At 49.1% G+C, this 15,288-nt stretch overlaps 9 protein-coding genes across 9 annotated transcripts; 6 read left to right on the top strand and 3 right to left on the bottom strand.

Annotated features, from left to right (window-relative positions):
- Positions 1-75: 75 nt before the first annotated feature.
- TERG_11769 (uncharacterized protein) lies at positions 76-264 on the top strand (the record flags this gene model as incomplete). The annotated part of the gene is made up of 1 exon (XM_047750831.1): positions 76-264. One exon carries the CDS (start codon positions 76-78, stop codon positions 262-264), a length of 189 nt encoding a protein of 62 aa, XP_047605521.1.
- Positions 265-665: 401 nt separating this feature from the next.
- TERG_11768 (uncharacterized protein) lies at positions 666-845 on the top strand (the record flags this gene model as incomplete). Its single annotated transcript, XM_047750830.1, has 1 exon — positions 666-845. The coding sequence occupies one exon, from the start codon at positions 666-668 to the stop codon at positions 843-845; it is 180 nt and encodes a 59-aa protein (XP_047605520.1).
- An 897-nt stretch (positions 846-1,742) lies between these two features.
- On the bottom strand, positions 1,743-2,234 carry TERG_01853 (uncharacterized protein; the record flags this gene model as incomplete). Its single annotated transcript, XM_003237084.1, has 1 exon — positions 1,743-2,234. The coding sequence occupies one exon, from the start codon at positions 2,232-2,234 to the stop codon at positions 1,743-1,745; it is 492 nt and encodes a 163-aa protein (XP_003237132.1).
- A 661-nt stretch (positions 2,235-2,895) lies between these two features.
- Positions 2,896-3,733, top strand: TERG_01852 (uncharacterized protein; the record flags this gene model as incomplete). Its single annotated transcript, XM_003237083.1, has 3 exons — positions 2,896-3,125; positions 3,208-3,543; positions 3,604-3,733. 3 exons carry the CDS (start codon positions 2,896-2,898, stop codon positions 3,731-3,733), a joined length of 696 nt encoding a protein of 231 aa, XP_003237131.1.
- Positions 3,734-3,819: 86 nt separating this feature from the next.
- On the bottom strand, positions 3,820-8,597 carry TERG_01851 (uncharacterized protein; the record flags this gene model as incomplete). The annotated part of the gene is made up of 3 exons (XM_003237082.1): positions 3,820-6,705; positions 6,787-8,327; positions 8,408-8,597. The coding sequence occupies 3 exons, from the start codon at positions 8,595-8,597 to the stop codon at positions 3,820-3,822; spliced, it is 4,617 nt and encodes a 1,538-aa protein (XP_003237130.1).
- Positions 8,598-9,113: 516 nt separating this feature from the next.
- Positions 9,114-9,734, top strand: TERG_08709 (uncharacterized protein; the record flags this gene model as incomplete). The annotated part of the gene is made up of 1 exon (XM_003237081.1): positions 9,114-9,734. One exon carries the CDS (start codon positions 9,114-9,116, stop codon positions 9,732-9,734), a length of 621 nt encoding a protein of 206 aa, XP_003237129.1.
- A 515-nt stretch (positions 9,735-10,249) lies between these two features.
- On the top strand, positions 10,250-10,876 carry TERG_08708 (uncharacterized protein; the record flags this gene model as incomplete). The annotated part of the gene is made up of 1 exon (XM_003237080.1): positions 10,250-10,876. One exon carries the CDS (start codon positions 10,250-10,252, stop codon positions 10,874-10,876), a length of 627 nt encoding a protein of 208 aa, XP_003237128.1.
- Positions 10,877-11,643: 767 nt separating this feature from the next.
- On the bottom strand, positions 11,644-13,579 carry TERG_01849 (uncharacterized protein; the record flags this gene model as incomplete). The annotated part of the gene is made up of 3 exons (XM_047747816.1): positions 11,644-12,153; positions 13,170-13,458; positions 13,515-13,579. 3 exons carry the CDS (start codon positions 13,577-13,579, stop codon positions 11,644-11,646), a joined length of 864 nt encoding a protein of 287 aa, XP_047603781.1.
- A 539-nt stretch (positions 13,580-14,118) lies between these two features.
- Positions 14,119-14,937, top strand: TERG_01848 (uncharacterized protein; the record flags this gene model as incomplete). The annotated part of the gene is made up of 4 exons (XM_003237078.2): positions 14,119-14,259; positions 14,316-14,352; positions 14,413-14,480; positions 14,557-14,937. 4 exons carry the CDS (start codon positions 14,119-14,121, stop codon positions 14,935-14,937), a joined length of 627 nt encoding a protein of 208 aa, XP_003237126.2.
- Between the last annotated feature and the right edge of the window lie 351 nt (positions 14,938-15,288).

Below are 15,288 nucleotides of genomic sequence, written 5' to 3'. Positions count from 1 at the left end.
GCTAGAGACAAGCCACCACTCTCTTTTCTGTACGAAAAAAAGCATAAAGTCTAATTTACCCATTCCGACATACATATGACCAATTTATTTGTCACTGGCGGGAGGTTATCAGGTGTTGTTGATTGGGAAAATGCTGGCTTCAAGCCCGAGTATTGGGAGTACATCCAGGCGATGTGGGCTTATGGAGCGGACAAGCATGCAAAATGTCTATGTGGCTCTGCATTCGGTGATAAGTACAACGAAGAGAACGAAGCGGAACGATAAATTTTGCAGCGCTGCTCGTGGCTACTTTGACTAGAAACTAGTCTATATAATTTGAATTGCTGTTTGGCACATTGCTTGCTATACGGAGAAGGAGAGAATTAAACGGTGGCAGAGGAGGTATCGAAGCCACTGCAGTCTGGAATGGTTTCAGTCTAACAACTTTTCCTGGATTTTCGGGGCTGCATTTTTGAACAGCTGATTCGGCTGCGGAATGAATTTCTTCCATTGGCCCAATGCAAGATATCTGAAGATGTTAACCCCGGTCATCGTTTTTCTGCGGCCAAAACTAACAATACAAGTGCAGCTGCGCGGCGGGAGGCAGTGCCTGCAAGACCTATGCCAGCCTCCCCAATCAGGTTCCGTCACGGCAAAGAATGCCTTCAGAGGTAAGGTCTCTGAATATGTCCTCCCTACGGTTCGATGGCCCTTTGAGACTGGCCAACCAGTTGACCAATATACAATCTGTCTCGTTTGATACTAGAGAAAATTCAGAAATTTCCAACCATGTCAAGTCAGGGTCTGCGTACCTCGGTGTGACAGGACCAGCGGGCGGGGTCCCCATCGCAGCCCAGGGAGTATAAAGTCATCCTAGAAATGGCGCACGACGATGGCAATCAGCCCGTTGCAGGGAAGTCGCAGGGAATATTGACAGGCTCTCAGCTAGGTTAACTGGTATATGATATGACACGGCGCCCAGTATGGTTTTCTCCTTACAGATGTTTAATTGGATCAAATGTCTGGATGACAATGGCAACCCCCAGTCTTACTCCACCAATCTCCTTCACAGCTAGTGGCACATCAATACCCCCTCAGCTGACTGTTATTATTACAGTCTGGCGACTAGGAAAGATTCATACGATGGACCCGGGGATGAATGATGTCAAAACAGACGGCCACTCGCTTATGGGCTAACACTGCAGCATTTGAGTTACACAAGGGCCGGACCTCTCTTCTAGTTAGCTATCTACTGTTTATTAATCAATATCGGCTATGGCTAGCTTGAACTACACACCCAATCTCCATTCTTGCAGGGCACTATACATCAGCAGGCCATGACTGTACCTAACCTACTTACTCCGTACATGAGGTGACAAAAATGGAGTTTGTTCTGTTCTCGCCTACGGTTGATAGGCTTAAAGGTTATATATTTGTCTGGCAAGCTAACTTTGCTTTTGGGAGATACCGAGAAATCTGGCCTAGGTGCGGCTGGCTGCGCCACTCAAACAGGGCTAGAAAATGTCACGACAACCACTCGTACATAGGTATTAACGACTGTGATAGCAAAGTGGGACTGCCTTGCGAATGAGTGAGCGTGGGTGCAGTGCAAAGGAAAAAAAAGTTTTGGCTGCGGGAAGGGAAAAAATAGATAGGCAGAAGTAAGAGACGACCACTCTTCAAACTGATAACTAGACACCAACACTGGATACGTGGATCTTCCGGAACCTTGGGGTGAAACTGGTCACAGCCAATAAGGCGAACTACTCGGATATCAACACCTTCGTCTCGGAGACTTCCAAGCTGGGGTCTGAGTCGTGATCGTGACCGAATCCCAGAGCAACAGAGATTATCTTGACAGATGAGTTATGGTTGGGCAAGCTGAGCTCGAAAGTGACGTTGGTGCCGAATGGTTGTGAGTTGGGGATTTGCCTGCCTACTGAAGGCAAGATCTCAAAGTCCGAGTCAACGTTTGGGACATGAATGTCTAGAACATGGTGATGGCCGAAATAAATCCAAGTCCCCGTGATTTTGCCCTCATCTTCTCCCTCACATTCAACTTGGATCCTCTTCAATTTGGCCGTCTTGCTATCCGGGTTCGTGATAGACATATAGATATGGCAGGTTTTGTGTGGTGCAAGATGGCTGACTTTGGATCCCAGTCGCTCATATGTGATGATGCACTTGCCATCACCTACAACAGCGGCTCCGCCAGCGGAAGCGTGATGGGGTAGGCCGTCAGGGCAGGTAGGCATGGCTGTAGCAGTCGATGGGAATTAGTATAGAGGCTGATACTGTGAACTATCCGGGCCCAGATATGACTCAATTGATGGCAGCTCACGCACTGAGAAGCCGTTATGGTGGGGAGCGGACCCGAATATATATTTCTCGCCCAAGGCCAGATAGGCCGTACATGATACAGCTTTGGGGGGAGGGGCCGTAGTAGAGGCCTCAACGTTTTCTCTTTCCTCGTGCGGGAGAAATAGGTCCGCTCACGTCAACGTCATGGAGGCCAGGGGGAACATGTCAAAGTAATGTTCCTTGACAGGGTGACAGAAGGTTATATTTTAGTGCATACACTGGGATTATTGAAACTTCGCCAATCGTCAAGGCTACTACATGCAAAGGAACCCAACCTTCAAGCCCAAATACCCTGGCCCGGTCACAGCCTCGAGCTGAGAACAGGATGTTTGCCCGGGTTGTATTACCTTCCGATTTGGCCTGCCTGCGCCTCCGGTTTTTTCGTTAGATATCCGCGGAGTCAACGCCGATCCCGCATCTTTCCAACTAGCCGTTCGATACTCTAGGAATATCCTTTGGATCCAGCCAGCTGTGATAGTGGATTCTCCTTGCGAATCTCTTGTTTTCCATGAAACTTCTCCCACAGGACTACTCCATACCATTACAACTGTAACTATGGATTCCCCTAAGAATATGCCACCGGACTCCTTGATAAGGAGAGATGACGGTAGACGGTTCTGGCAGGGCAAAAATGGAAATGAGGACGAAATGATTGGAACTGCTGAGGCACAGCCGGGAATGTCAGAAGTCGACCTTCAAGGCTCTCGAGAATTTCTGGCTAAGCTGGGGATTGGAACTGGTCCCGGCTTGCGAACTCTCATGGATGCCTTGGAAGGAGGTGCAGGGTATGAATAATGAAACGCTCGACTTTTCTTCATGGCAAGTCTGGTTGCTGATTTCTATCAATTTTGCCCGATGCTGCTGTAGAATCGGGAGATTTACTCAGGGCGTCCTCTTAGGTCTCGCTGAGCAGGTTGATGTGATCGAGCCAATTGTTAAATTCACCGAAAGACTCCATGGAAGAAGCGGTATCCGGGATATCTTCAGCGTCGGCTTAGAAGAATGGGACCCGGCTCAGGATGTCAAGTACGATTTAATTTGGAATCAATGGTGTCTCTGCCACCTCACAGATGAGCAGTTGGTTCAGTATTTGAGGAGGTGTAATACAGCCCTCAGAGCAGGTACCGGGCTTCTTATTATTAAGGAGAATTTGAGCATCCGTGGAGTTGACGTGTTCAACAGCACTGACAGTACTGTTATAAGGTGAGCGGCCGTTTGATGAGAGTTTGAAATTATGGTCTGGTTATTGACTGAGAATTCCAGGGAGGAAAGCAAGTTCTCAAGTATATTCCGGCAAGCCGGCTTACAAGTAGTAAAGTCACAACTTCAGCGCGGCTTCCCTAGAAACCGTCTACCCGTGAAGATGTATGCGCTTAAATCAAGCGAAGTTTGAGATAATTAAAATTGCAGAACTGCTATGTCGATCATAGCAATGCTGACATGAGTTAACGAGATCACCACTCATCTTCAAAGGAGTACTCAGCTCAAAAATTTGGATATCTCTTTGGTACGGGACCAGTTTGGGTGGTGTGAAGGAGTTCGACCCCCAATATCTGTTGCATATTTTTCTGCTCCACAGTCTAGCATGAGCTGCAAAATCTCCAGGGTTCCAAACCAGGCTGCTTCGTGGAGTGTAGTACCTTTCCAACCAGGCCATATACCGTATCCTCTAGCTTCAGTATTTGCACCAGTTTCGATTAAAAACCCTATTTCGTCGTGATTTTGTCTCATAATCGCATTGAAGAGAGACTTATCTTTGTAATCCTGCGCCGGGTGATTTAAATGACTTATAACCACTCGGGTTGCAACATTCCACTTCTCTGCCAGAGCAAGAGCAATTTTTGTTTTTCTCTGTTGTATCGCATAGAAAAGGGCAGTCCGCGAGTGCTTGTCTTTTGCGTTTTGATCTACTTCTTTGTCTCTTAAAAGCTGTAGCACGAGCTGCTCATTATTGCTCAAAACAGCAAGATGTAAAGGTGTTCGACCGTCTGAATCTGACTCCCTTCTCATTGTTACTTCGTAATTTTGCATGGGTGGCCCAGGGGCCTCCTGCTCCGAAGAGATATCACCGTCCTGCGTGGGCGGGGCGCTTGTCGCTTGCGCGGAAGCGCTAAGCTCATGGAACGGGATGGTGGGCGGCGCTTGCCAGCCCTCCGCCATAGGCTCGTCTATCATCCAATTTTCTTCCACCCGCAGAGAGGGAAATATCATATCTGGTTTGAATTCTAGCACAAACACCTTTCCAGACTCAGTGCCAATGGCCACTGTCGATTCGAATACAGCACTGCAAAGTAGATTGTGTTCAGAGGGCACACGCATCAGATTTTGACCGTGGCAAGTTATCCAAGTCAAGTCAGGGCTCATACCGTAGCCATGCCAGATCGGCTGTCCGGTTTTGGGCTGTAATAATGAACCGAGTGCGACTCGCCCGATTTTAGTAAGTAGATAAGAATCTGTCGGGTCGAAGGACACAGTATGAAGCAGAATTCTTGCATTGATACCAGCGACGCACTTGCCTGTGCCAGTCTCCCAGATCCTGAGAGTCTCATCGGCTGATGTCGAAGCGAGGAGCTTGCCGCTATGTGAAAATGCGACGGCATTGACCGAGTCCTTATGACCATGGAGAACGCGGGCGCAGACGCCCGTACGGACATGCCAGATTCTGACTGTCTTATCTGTTGATGTTGATGCAACGAACTGGCTGTCATCCGAAAAGACTGCCGAATTAACCCAACCATCGTGGCCATTCAATACCCATACGCATTCTACTTCTGCAGTACTCCAAATTCTGACAGATTTGTCGCGTGATGAGGAAGCGATGTACTGGCCATCTGTTGAAAACACAGCTGTTCCCACCGAATCAGTGTGGCCTTCGAATAACTGTATGCACATGCCTGTGTCAACCTCCCAGACCCTAACAGTATGGTCGCCCGAAGAGGATACGAGGAGACTTCCATCAGGCGAAAAATCGACAGAATTGACACAGTCCTCGTGGCCTTCTAGGGTTTCCTTGCATTCGCCCGTAGTGATGTCCCATATCCTGGCGGTTCGGTCACTTGAAGCAGAGGCTAAATGGGTATCACTTGAGAAACATAACCCATTGAGCATATCCTTGTGGCTCCCAAGAGTATGCATATACTCACCCGTGGTTGCGCTCCAGATCATGAGCGTCCAGTCGTCTGAGATCGATGCTATGAATTTTCCATCACGGGAGAATGTTAAAGAATCAACCCATTTATCATGAGCGCTGACGACTCGCATATTTTTGCCTATAATACTCATATCCCAGACCTTGATCGTACGGTCCGAGGAGCCAGATATCAGGCGTTGGTCGTCCGGGGAAAATGCCAGAGCGGTCACTGTCCAGCTATGACTCCGAAGCGTCTGTTCACATTTGCCATCACTGTTCCAGATTTTAATGGATGCATCGTTGGACGCAGATGCGAGGTACTTGCCATTGTGAGAGAATGCCACGGAATTGATCCAGTTGGTATGGCCTTGGAGTACTTTCACACAGGTGGATGTAGCAACATCCCAAATTCTCACAGTTTTATCACTTGATCCTGAAGCAAGGTATACGCTGTTTTGCTTGAAGGATATTGAATTTACCCAGTCGCTATGGCCCTTGAGTATTGTAATGCATCTACCATCATCGACATCCCATATTCTGATAGTTCGATCACTTGAGGCAGATGCAAGGTGACGTTGGCCACTTTTATGCGAGAGTGCCAGAGAATTAACCCAGTCAAGGTGGCCTCTAAGGGTTCGAGCACACTCACCCACGGTAATATTCCAAATTTTGATAGTGCGGTCGCACGAGGCGGAAATAAGAAACTCCTTGTCATAAGAGAGAACAACCGATCTGACGTGATTCTCGTGGCCCCTGAGAGTCTGCAGACACTTTCCTGAATGGGCTCCCCAGAACCGAATCGTTTTATCACTCGAAGCAGAGACTAGCAGGTTATTGTCATGTGAGAAAACTAAGGAGGTAACACAGTTAGTATGACCTTTGAGGGTTTTCTCCCATTTCCCGGATACCGCATCCCAGATTTTAATGGAATAATCGCTTGAGGCTGATGCAAGATGTTTATGGTCGTGTGAGAAAACCACTGATCTGATTGTATCATTATGGGCTTCGAGTGTCTGGAGACATGCACTCCAGCTATCTTCCATTATGGGGTATGTTTTCATCCATTTTGGCTCTTCCATTCGAAATGACTCCTTGATGACACTCTTCGCAGGTATGAAGACGAGAGCTGAGGCATATGTTTGAAGCGGCGCATTCTCAATCAGCACCTGGTTGTATAGAACAAACCTTCGAGCATCCTGGACAAGCGTCAGCAAATTAGGGTTGGCACCCAGGTCCTAGAACGATTAGTTAATGATTCAGATATGTCGTTGCTGACTACTGTGAACAGATATTGTGTTAAGTTAATGACAACTAACCTCAAGTACGCCTTCGAGTTTCTCTACTGCAATTATGCCTGCCCTCATCCGCCTCAGCAGACTCAGAGATTCAAGCCAATAGAGGAAGAGCCGTTTGAGAAATTGATGAACAATATTATCGCCTCGACTGAGGCAATCCCGGCACTTTTGTAAGTTCTTTGTGTAGGCTTCATGGAGATGGTGAGCCCAGTAGACGCAAGAGTATCTGACGGTTTTCAGGGGGTCTTGGTCAGGCTTTTCCATCTGATTGATGGCCAATCCGGGTCGAGATTGTGCATATATGTCCCGTCTCAGCGTCCGCATCAAAATCGTAAGTGACCGTAATGAAACCCCGTAGTGAACATCAGAGATTCCGGAAGGCATAATTTCTGTAGAGGCATGAGTCTGCAGGTATTCCTTTGCGGATTGGTGCACGAAGTAGATGGTTTCTCGACGAGTGATCAGGAATGAACCGCAAAGTTTAATAATATCCTCCAACCACTCAGTATACCCTGAGATATCACCTTCGAGCTCAATTAGAGAAGGAAGCTCTGCAAATGTAATGGGCCGATGAGCAATCATTGCGATAGCGAGTATGCTTTTGCAGAAGTCAAGATCACTATCATCTAACTTGAGCATTTGACCAAGCATAACTCCGTACATATCCTCTAGCCCAGGGGGGAATTTATGCAATTCAGCACGCGTATTCCACGGTTTGATACCTGATAAGCGCTGACAGACCAGAGCTACCCAGAGGAACGTTTCGTTGGCGTTTTCTTTCAGATATTTCCGAACCTCTTCTTGCACCGGACGACTGTATCCTTTAGCCCTTGAGAGTTGGTTCACCTTATGATCGATGTATGTATTAACGGCGGTAGATATTAGCGCATCGTTTTGGTCGAGACTGAGGTAGACCTTATGTTCGAAAGGTCCTAATACCTCCTTGATATCGTATAGGTTTCGGCTGGAGACAATCCACTTGACACAATTGGAGGGTGTCGATGATGTCTGGCATATAAGGTCTAGTAACTTTCGTAAGTCTGTTTGGCACTCATCGAGTGCATCAACAATTAGGTATATCGGCTTCGTCGTCTGGATCGACAGCATGTTTCTGAAAACATTGGACAAGGCGAAGAAGTTCTCTGGGTCTGCAAAAAGTGTTCCGCCACTGAGGCTGTATCTTTCCTGCAAGTAGTCCAGGAATGATCGATGTTGGAGAGCAAGAAGATAAATCAAGCCCCGGAGCACAGCAGTAGCGTTGTTAAGCTGCGAATCGCCTTCCTGGAAAAAGAAGAAAGACGGAGGAATATGTTTAACACCGGGATTACTCAGATGGTCGATGATGCCACAGAGGAGCATCGTCTTCCCCTTGCCTGGGCTACCGCTTATCCAGAACACGCCGCTGCCCTGGTCACTGCGCCATTTCTTAAAATCCCCAAAATCAACAATCCATTCGTAAGATTTAGCCAGAAGGCCACCCTTTGTGTCCAGGATACGGGACTTGTCGTCGCGAGGGTCTGTCAACCGCAAGTCCTTGAGAAACTCGAGGTTTTCGCCCTTGTCTAGAGGTTGTCCCTGTCAACAAGGCTCACGAAGGATACATTTATAGTAGAGTGACTGAAGCGTATAAAGTAGTCCTCACCTATCCGGTTTTCGGTGATGTTAATTTGATCGGCAACGTACTGCCTGCCGGTCGAAGTATTATTGTATTGTGAGCCGTCACCATCATTATTATATTGATTATCTTTTTTATCCTCAAGTCGCAAGGCTTTGGCCGAGCTTGCTAGTTCATCGCTGGGTCTTCTCTTCAAATCCATGTCGAGGCTTGACATATCGAGAAACTGGTCATCTCTGTCATTCCTTATGGAGGCTTCTTTGGGTGAGGGGTTAAGTCCATATCTCAGCTCAGACGAGGTTGCAAATAGTAAATCAAATCTGTGCTAGGTAAAATTTTGTGAGGCCCTACAATCAGGTGAGAGCAGGTGCTTAGTGAGTTAGCCTGTCAAACTACCCAGGTCTTGAAGAAACTACCCGGCCGGGTTGGGATGACCAATAACAACAGAACGCAGACGGGACGTTGGGCTTCATTTGTTTTTGCACGGGTCATCGATGTGATTGTCGTAAGCGTAAACGGATTAGTGATGAGGCTGCAGCTGCAAGCGATAACTGTGAACCCAGGCCCCAATAGGGACTGAGACACCTGATTCCGCGGGGGCTATGCCACGTCTCTATGCCAGGGGGAGGGAGGGGAATATAAGGCCAAATAATATGCGAATGTTAGATGAAAAGATGGACACACTTCAGAATCAGAGCCCAACAACACTCTTATCCCGTCGACATACCCAAACATGAGATCCACAAAGTTCGACGACCTGATCTCAGGCACGATCGCCTCACTGGGAGCAGCAGCCGGGGCGTATGATATTATGAAGAATGACGTTGACCTCCCCACGACTTTTCATAAGGGAGGGCTGCAGATCTACCGTGTCCAGCAAGCACTCCAGGCGGTCGTAAATATAATGAAGTGGCGGGATCTGGCGGGAGATATCATGCAAATAATTCCTTCGCTCGAAGACAGCAGCAAGAAAGCCAAAGCGCTAGAGGAGATACTCTCAGAGACCGCTTCTCAGCCTGAATCGTCCAGGAAGAATCAGTATGTTACTGCTGTACGCAACAAGGGACCCGAAAACACCATAGAGGCACTGCTTCTGGGAATGATGCGAAACACAGTTGTCCTGGCGGAGGACGAGGCCATCAAAGGGGCTGTTGAGGAGCAGGTCAGAGGATTGCATGGAGCAATGGAAGAACTATCAGCAATGGAACCGTCTGTGCCTGTCGAGAGGGGAGAATCCCGCTTCTCCCACTTTGGTTCTGGCAGTCAGTTCAACAACGCAGGGTCGGGTAAACAGTTCAACAACACTGGTAGTGGTCGCCAGTACCAAGCCGAAGTCATGCACTTCAAGGACTAGTTAACCGCATGGGAGTTGCTGTATAAATTAAAATATGTGATTTTGACGAAAGGTTCAGCGCATTCTCTGCGCTTGATGTCTCCTATATATTCATTTTTGATTCGCGTATGTACTCCGTAGGTTGGTAGGCAAGTATCTGCAGGTATGGAGGAATTCTCGTCCGAATGTGAGCCCTCTGTTGCTAGAACAAGTCATACTCATAATGTATCCTTAATGATAGGATGGGTTGCTGCCAGAGATGTCTTCGGCTGCGATATGCAGTGAAATGTACTGCATCGTGCCCGAACTGCAGACAACCTGGACACCACTATCTTGAGCGAACTCAATCTTGGCATCGCTGGCTGACGTGGCAGTGTGCAATACAATAATCCCAGAGCACAGCCTCCAGTATATATATGAAGTCTTCTAACTTGGTAGGGCGGACCACGTTTGTACGCCTATACTCCTGCTAGCCTTAAGCTCTAGGTGGGCCTCATTCAAATTCTCTCCCTATTCTATCGCAGTCAACAATAAACATGTCGGGTATCGAGGTCATAGGACTCATATCCAGTATTATCTCTATAGTCGACACAGCTGTTAAGATCCACAATGCTCTTAAAGACGCCGATCGCCTCCCACGGGCTTTTCAAGAGGTTGCATTAAGGCTTCCGGTCGTCACAGACACCCTCACGGCTGTCAAGGGCCACCTAGAAGAGAATGGCATTGATGAAGCGACCTTCCGGGCCATCATGCCCGTCGTCCAAGCCTGCGGTGAAAATGCCGAAGCGCTGAAGGATATACTGCAAGAAGTCACGGTGTCCCCCGATCACTCGAGGCTTCAGCGGTACCGTCTTGCCATACGCAGACTCGGCAAGGGGTCCCAGGTAGAGGAGCTCATGAAGGCGCTCTTGGAAAACGTCCAGTTGCTGGCAGGAAATCGAGCCATGCAATCTGCCACAGGCGCTCAAGTTGGCGAAGTGCTTGAGGCCATACATGCACTGTCGGAAGTGCCTCCGTCAGCACCGGATACCCCTGGGTCCATGACCTTTTCTCACTACGGGACGGGCTCTCAATTCAACAACGCGGACAGCGGGACCCAGAACATCAACACAGGCAGCGGAAGGCAATATGTTGCCAACTCGATGACTTTTGGGGCGGATTGATAAGCGACTGCTGGGTTAAGGAAGGATTTGCAAATATATATTTCATCGGAGAGTAGGCGATAATTCAGGGTATCATTTTAATATCGAACTTTCTTGTCGTCTGAAGTAACGAAGCGATTTATCCTGTAACCTCCAATCATAAATGTGCTCATGTTAAGAATTTTACGATTGGCTGAAATTGCTGACCGTAATTGGTTAAATATTTTTGAATCCTTATAATACTATTGGTCAGACTCCGCGATGTTATTGGCCAGAAGTAAGCTTATATAATTAGCGCCTTGGCAATTGTTTTCTATTTCTTACTTCTCCATCTCCAAGACGGAAACTTCATGGACTTCACGATCTCAAGAATACCGTCCACCGCCAGGCACTGTACAGGGCGCGGCCATATTCTATACGAGACAGGTCAAGATAGTGGCCTTAGGTTGTCAGCCACCCCCCGCATCTTGCCATTAGAGGCGGGTAAGAGGCGTTTAACACGGCTTACTAGTGCTCTTTGACCTGCGGGCAATTTCCAGAGGCTTGAGGATGTCCGTCCTGCTACATATATATACTTACGCAGGGTATACGACAAGATGTAGATCTGGACTGAGAGAAGCTTATTTGACAAGGCCGGCTGGTGGTAGCATGACCACGGCCGTGGCGCCTCTTTACGAGGACTTCTTGATCACCCAGCGCGGACCAGAGGAAGCTTCGGTACGTTTTCTAGAGTACCACAGCCGCGGGGCTTGACGGACATGACGAGGCCAAGGGCGTGCCAGCGTCGGTCAGTACCGATAATGCAGCTCGATATTGACATTCGGCCTGGTGAAAACATATAGTTGTGTGTGACCAGCAATATAGATGAAGAGAATGAACATAACATCCAGCCTGAGAGTTGAATCAGGCTGTGAACCTGCAGAAGCAGCTGTTAAGCCGACAGTTTCTGAGGTCCACCGACGGTCCCAGATAGTTACTTGACTTTGGCTCCAGACAGGGATCGCAGCCTTGCATTGCTTATCGGCAAAAAGATCCTGTCGTCCTCCCAGCCGGACCGTACTGTAATGTGTGGCCTGGTCTGGGGAAGGCAGTTCAGTTTGGATCCCGCAGGAGTCAGAGACTCGATTGTAAGCACGGCCACACTCTTCAATTGCTGAGTGGAGAGCGCTTCCAGTCTGCTCTGAAATCACCCCGTATGCATACGTGTGATTTGGTAGGGGGCATTGGCTCTCGGCCTGATCCAACGAGCCTTGCGCTGGTTCATGAGCGCCCTGTTGGTAGGGGTGCCATGCTCCCAGCTATCCAACTTGTCCAGTTATTCCAAACCCTGGCTCTCACGGAGTTATGGTGTCTGCTTCCCTGCTCCCAATCCCCCTTTTCCCACCCAACAGTTTGCGGTCTTAGTTCAGGTATGATTGAGTTGACACCACAAGACCAAGAGCAGGGGAGTCGATCGCAGTTGGAAAGCGGTGGGTACATTAACTAAGTAACAAGTTAGTTACCCCATACGCACTTCAAAGAAACAGCAGAGTGCTTATGCGGCGGCCTCGGACTCAGCAGGGGCTGCAGATGCTGGAATCTGATATTCATAGTACATGCCGGAGTAGTATGAAACTGTCCAGCATCCATGGCCGCTTTTGTTTCAGCTTTCAACAGATCATATCTGTCGCAACAATGACTTTTGAGCCATCACTGGCACAGAGCGGACTGGAGCCACTACCTGTGAACCCGTTGTGTCCTCGGCAGGTGTATAGCCATTGCCTGTGATATTGCAGTCACCTTTTTTTTTTACTCGCCTAGTGGAACAAGCTAAAGAAGGTTGATCTAGAACGTCTCGGGACAACAAAAGAAAATGGAGCTTCTTGACGAGTTCAGTTAACTACCTATATGTGCGACACGATATTATGTTCTTCAAGAGGCGCCATCATCAATGCCCATCCGATGACTGCATAGCGAACTACTCCGCACCCAGCATGCGAACAGCATCACGTTGGATCGTCGCTGTCCACGGATGCCAGGATCAAATCAGCAGTCCGAAGCAAGCAGAATAGCGATCGACTATCAATCCATCACCGCCGTCATCACTTGCAGGAGGATGCTTCGGGGTTTACCAGGGCTCGTATCCCCTTGGCTGCCGTTCAAAGACGCACCATGACGGTCCCCACTCGTGTTTCCTCCCGCCCATCAACCATCAGTATCTTTCCCCAAGGCCAGCTTCCCCAGCGCAGTGCAACCTTGCAGGGGGTGTTTTGATACTATAATTATTCATTCACTGCTTACACGACCACGACGGGGCAGAGGGAGCTCGTCGTACCAGTACACTCACCTGGACCATGGGAGTATGATACAGACCTACCCTTGAAGCCCATCGAGGCTGGCCCTTTCTTTCTTTCTTTCGCCCAATTCCCATGTCTGGCATAGTGCATGTACGTAATGTAGATGCTTTTGGTCTCTCCGCTTGCTTTGTCCCGAACAAGAGCGATCGCAAGGGATGCCGTCGTTTCTCCAGATCGACCCGTCGAGGAGTGGAGGAGGATGAACGGTTACGTTTTTTGACTGTCGAATCATCCTTTGCTGAACCCTGCCACAAGACGAAGACAGAACTTACAGGGGGGGTCATTAGGATACAGACGGGTTCTGCTCACACTGACTTACCTACAGCCATGTTAACTTTCCAGGATGTGATCGGGCGCGGTGGAAGAGTACTGAGTTGGTTAGTGGCATCCTTGCCTGCCAGGGGTAAGGGGTGGGAAAGTGAGAAGAATTCTTCTTCACGCCATTTTCATATGGGCCAGGCGGCTGAGCGGGAGGTCCGTCCAGCAGCAAGCAGGTAGAGGGGGGGGAGGAGAAGAGCGAAGGGCCATGCGGTTCGGTATAATAGTTAATACCAACGACTCCGGGCCCAAACTGGCTAGGTACTTAGTTCGTTGCACCGTTAAAGCAGTTGCTTCGGCCGGACCAATTGTTTGCTTCTGTTTCCATGTAGGTCCTTACAGGTGGAAATGTACCGTACCGCGGGATTCGTTTCCTTGTCCGCTCGCCTCGTCTGCATATGCGTGTGTGCGTCTCCGAGCGTATGCAGGATGGTAATAATAGTAAAAGGAATAATAAGAATAACAACTACGTGAGCCGCACTTTCTGCTCCCCGTTCTTCGTGGAGGTGCAATCATTCATCTTCATCCGACTCGGCCTACTGGTTCAGCAGTGGAATGATCGAGCTGGTCTGAAGGAAGATGGTGGATCTTGGGCGTCCAACGGCCGACATGCCTAGTCGGGGATTCCAGCTCTGGGTGACGGACGTGGTGGTTGTGATTGTTGCTGGCGTCTTCGTGGCTATCCGTCTGGTCTCGAGATATCTGAGGAGCGGAATCCAGGTCGACGACTGGACTATTCTGGCAGCCCTGGTAGGTGGATCTGTATTGTTTTTCTCCAGTATACTTCCACTGCTAACATGTTGAAGGTGCTATCTGTGCTGTTCTCGACAACGCAGAATGTCGGTATGTCTGCGGTATAACCCAGCCTGAATATCTATATCAAGGTGACTGACATGTCTGCAGCCGTTGGGTATGGATTCGGCAAACATGATTGGGATATGACCGACGAGCAGGAGAAGAGGTCTCTCAAGGTAGGCAATCATCATCACCAGCAGCAGCAGCAGCAGCAGTTAGAACACAGCTCTTGCTAACGGTCCGGTCTGGCAGTGGATTCTTGTCGCTCAAGTGTTATACAAGCTGGTGATTTGTCTGGCTAAGGTGTCCATCCTGCTGCTGTACTTGAGGATCTTCTACGTGCACCAGTACTTCAGGCGGATATGCATCTGCCTGGTCGTGTTCACCATCCTCTCGGGCATTGCCTTCATCCCACCGACGATCTGGCAGTGCTCGCCCGTGGAGGCGTATTGGGACAGGTCGATTCCGCACACCTGTCTGAGCAGCTTCCCCAACTGGCTGTCGTATGCGATAATCAACATCACGACAGATGTGATACTGCTGGTTCTGCCAGTGCAGCAGATTCTGCGTCTGCAGCTGACGAAGCGAGACAAGATTGCCCTGATACTGGTGTTCCTTCTGGGATCATTGTAAGTAGCCCAGTTGGCTGTTGATAGCCGTTGACAGAGCAAGACTGACAAGGAGGCAGCGTGTGTATAACCAGCATCTACCGGGTGACTTTGGTCGCAGCATCTTCTGGCACCACAGACGTGACATGTAGGTATTCCTGACTTCTTTTCAAAGGAGGACATTCGGCTAAGAACTGGGCAGGGGCGACGACGCCGATATCGAGCTGGAGCGCGGTGGAGGTCAACTCGGGCATCATCTGCGCCTGTCTACCGATGGCCCGGCAGACGCTCTCGCACGCCTTCTCGTGCTGCCTGCCTCCGCAGACAACGAAGAACTCGTCAGATCTCGCCATCGCAGGGCTACAACAACAACTCG

This window comes from Trichophyton rubrum, assembly GCF_000151425.1.
Source record: "Trichophyton rubrum CBS 118892 genomic scaffold supercont2.2, whole genome shotgun sequence".
Lineage (NCBI taxonomy): Eukaryota > Fungi > Ascomycota > Eurotiomycetes > Onygenales > Arthrodermataceae > Trichophyton > Trichophyton rubrum.
The sequence above is the reverse complement of the archived record's forward strand: the minus strand, read 5'-3'. Positions and strand labels throughout refer to the sequence as shown.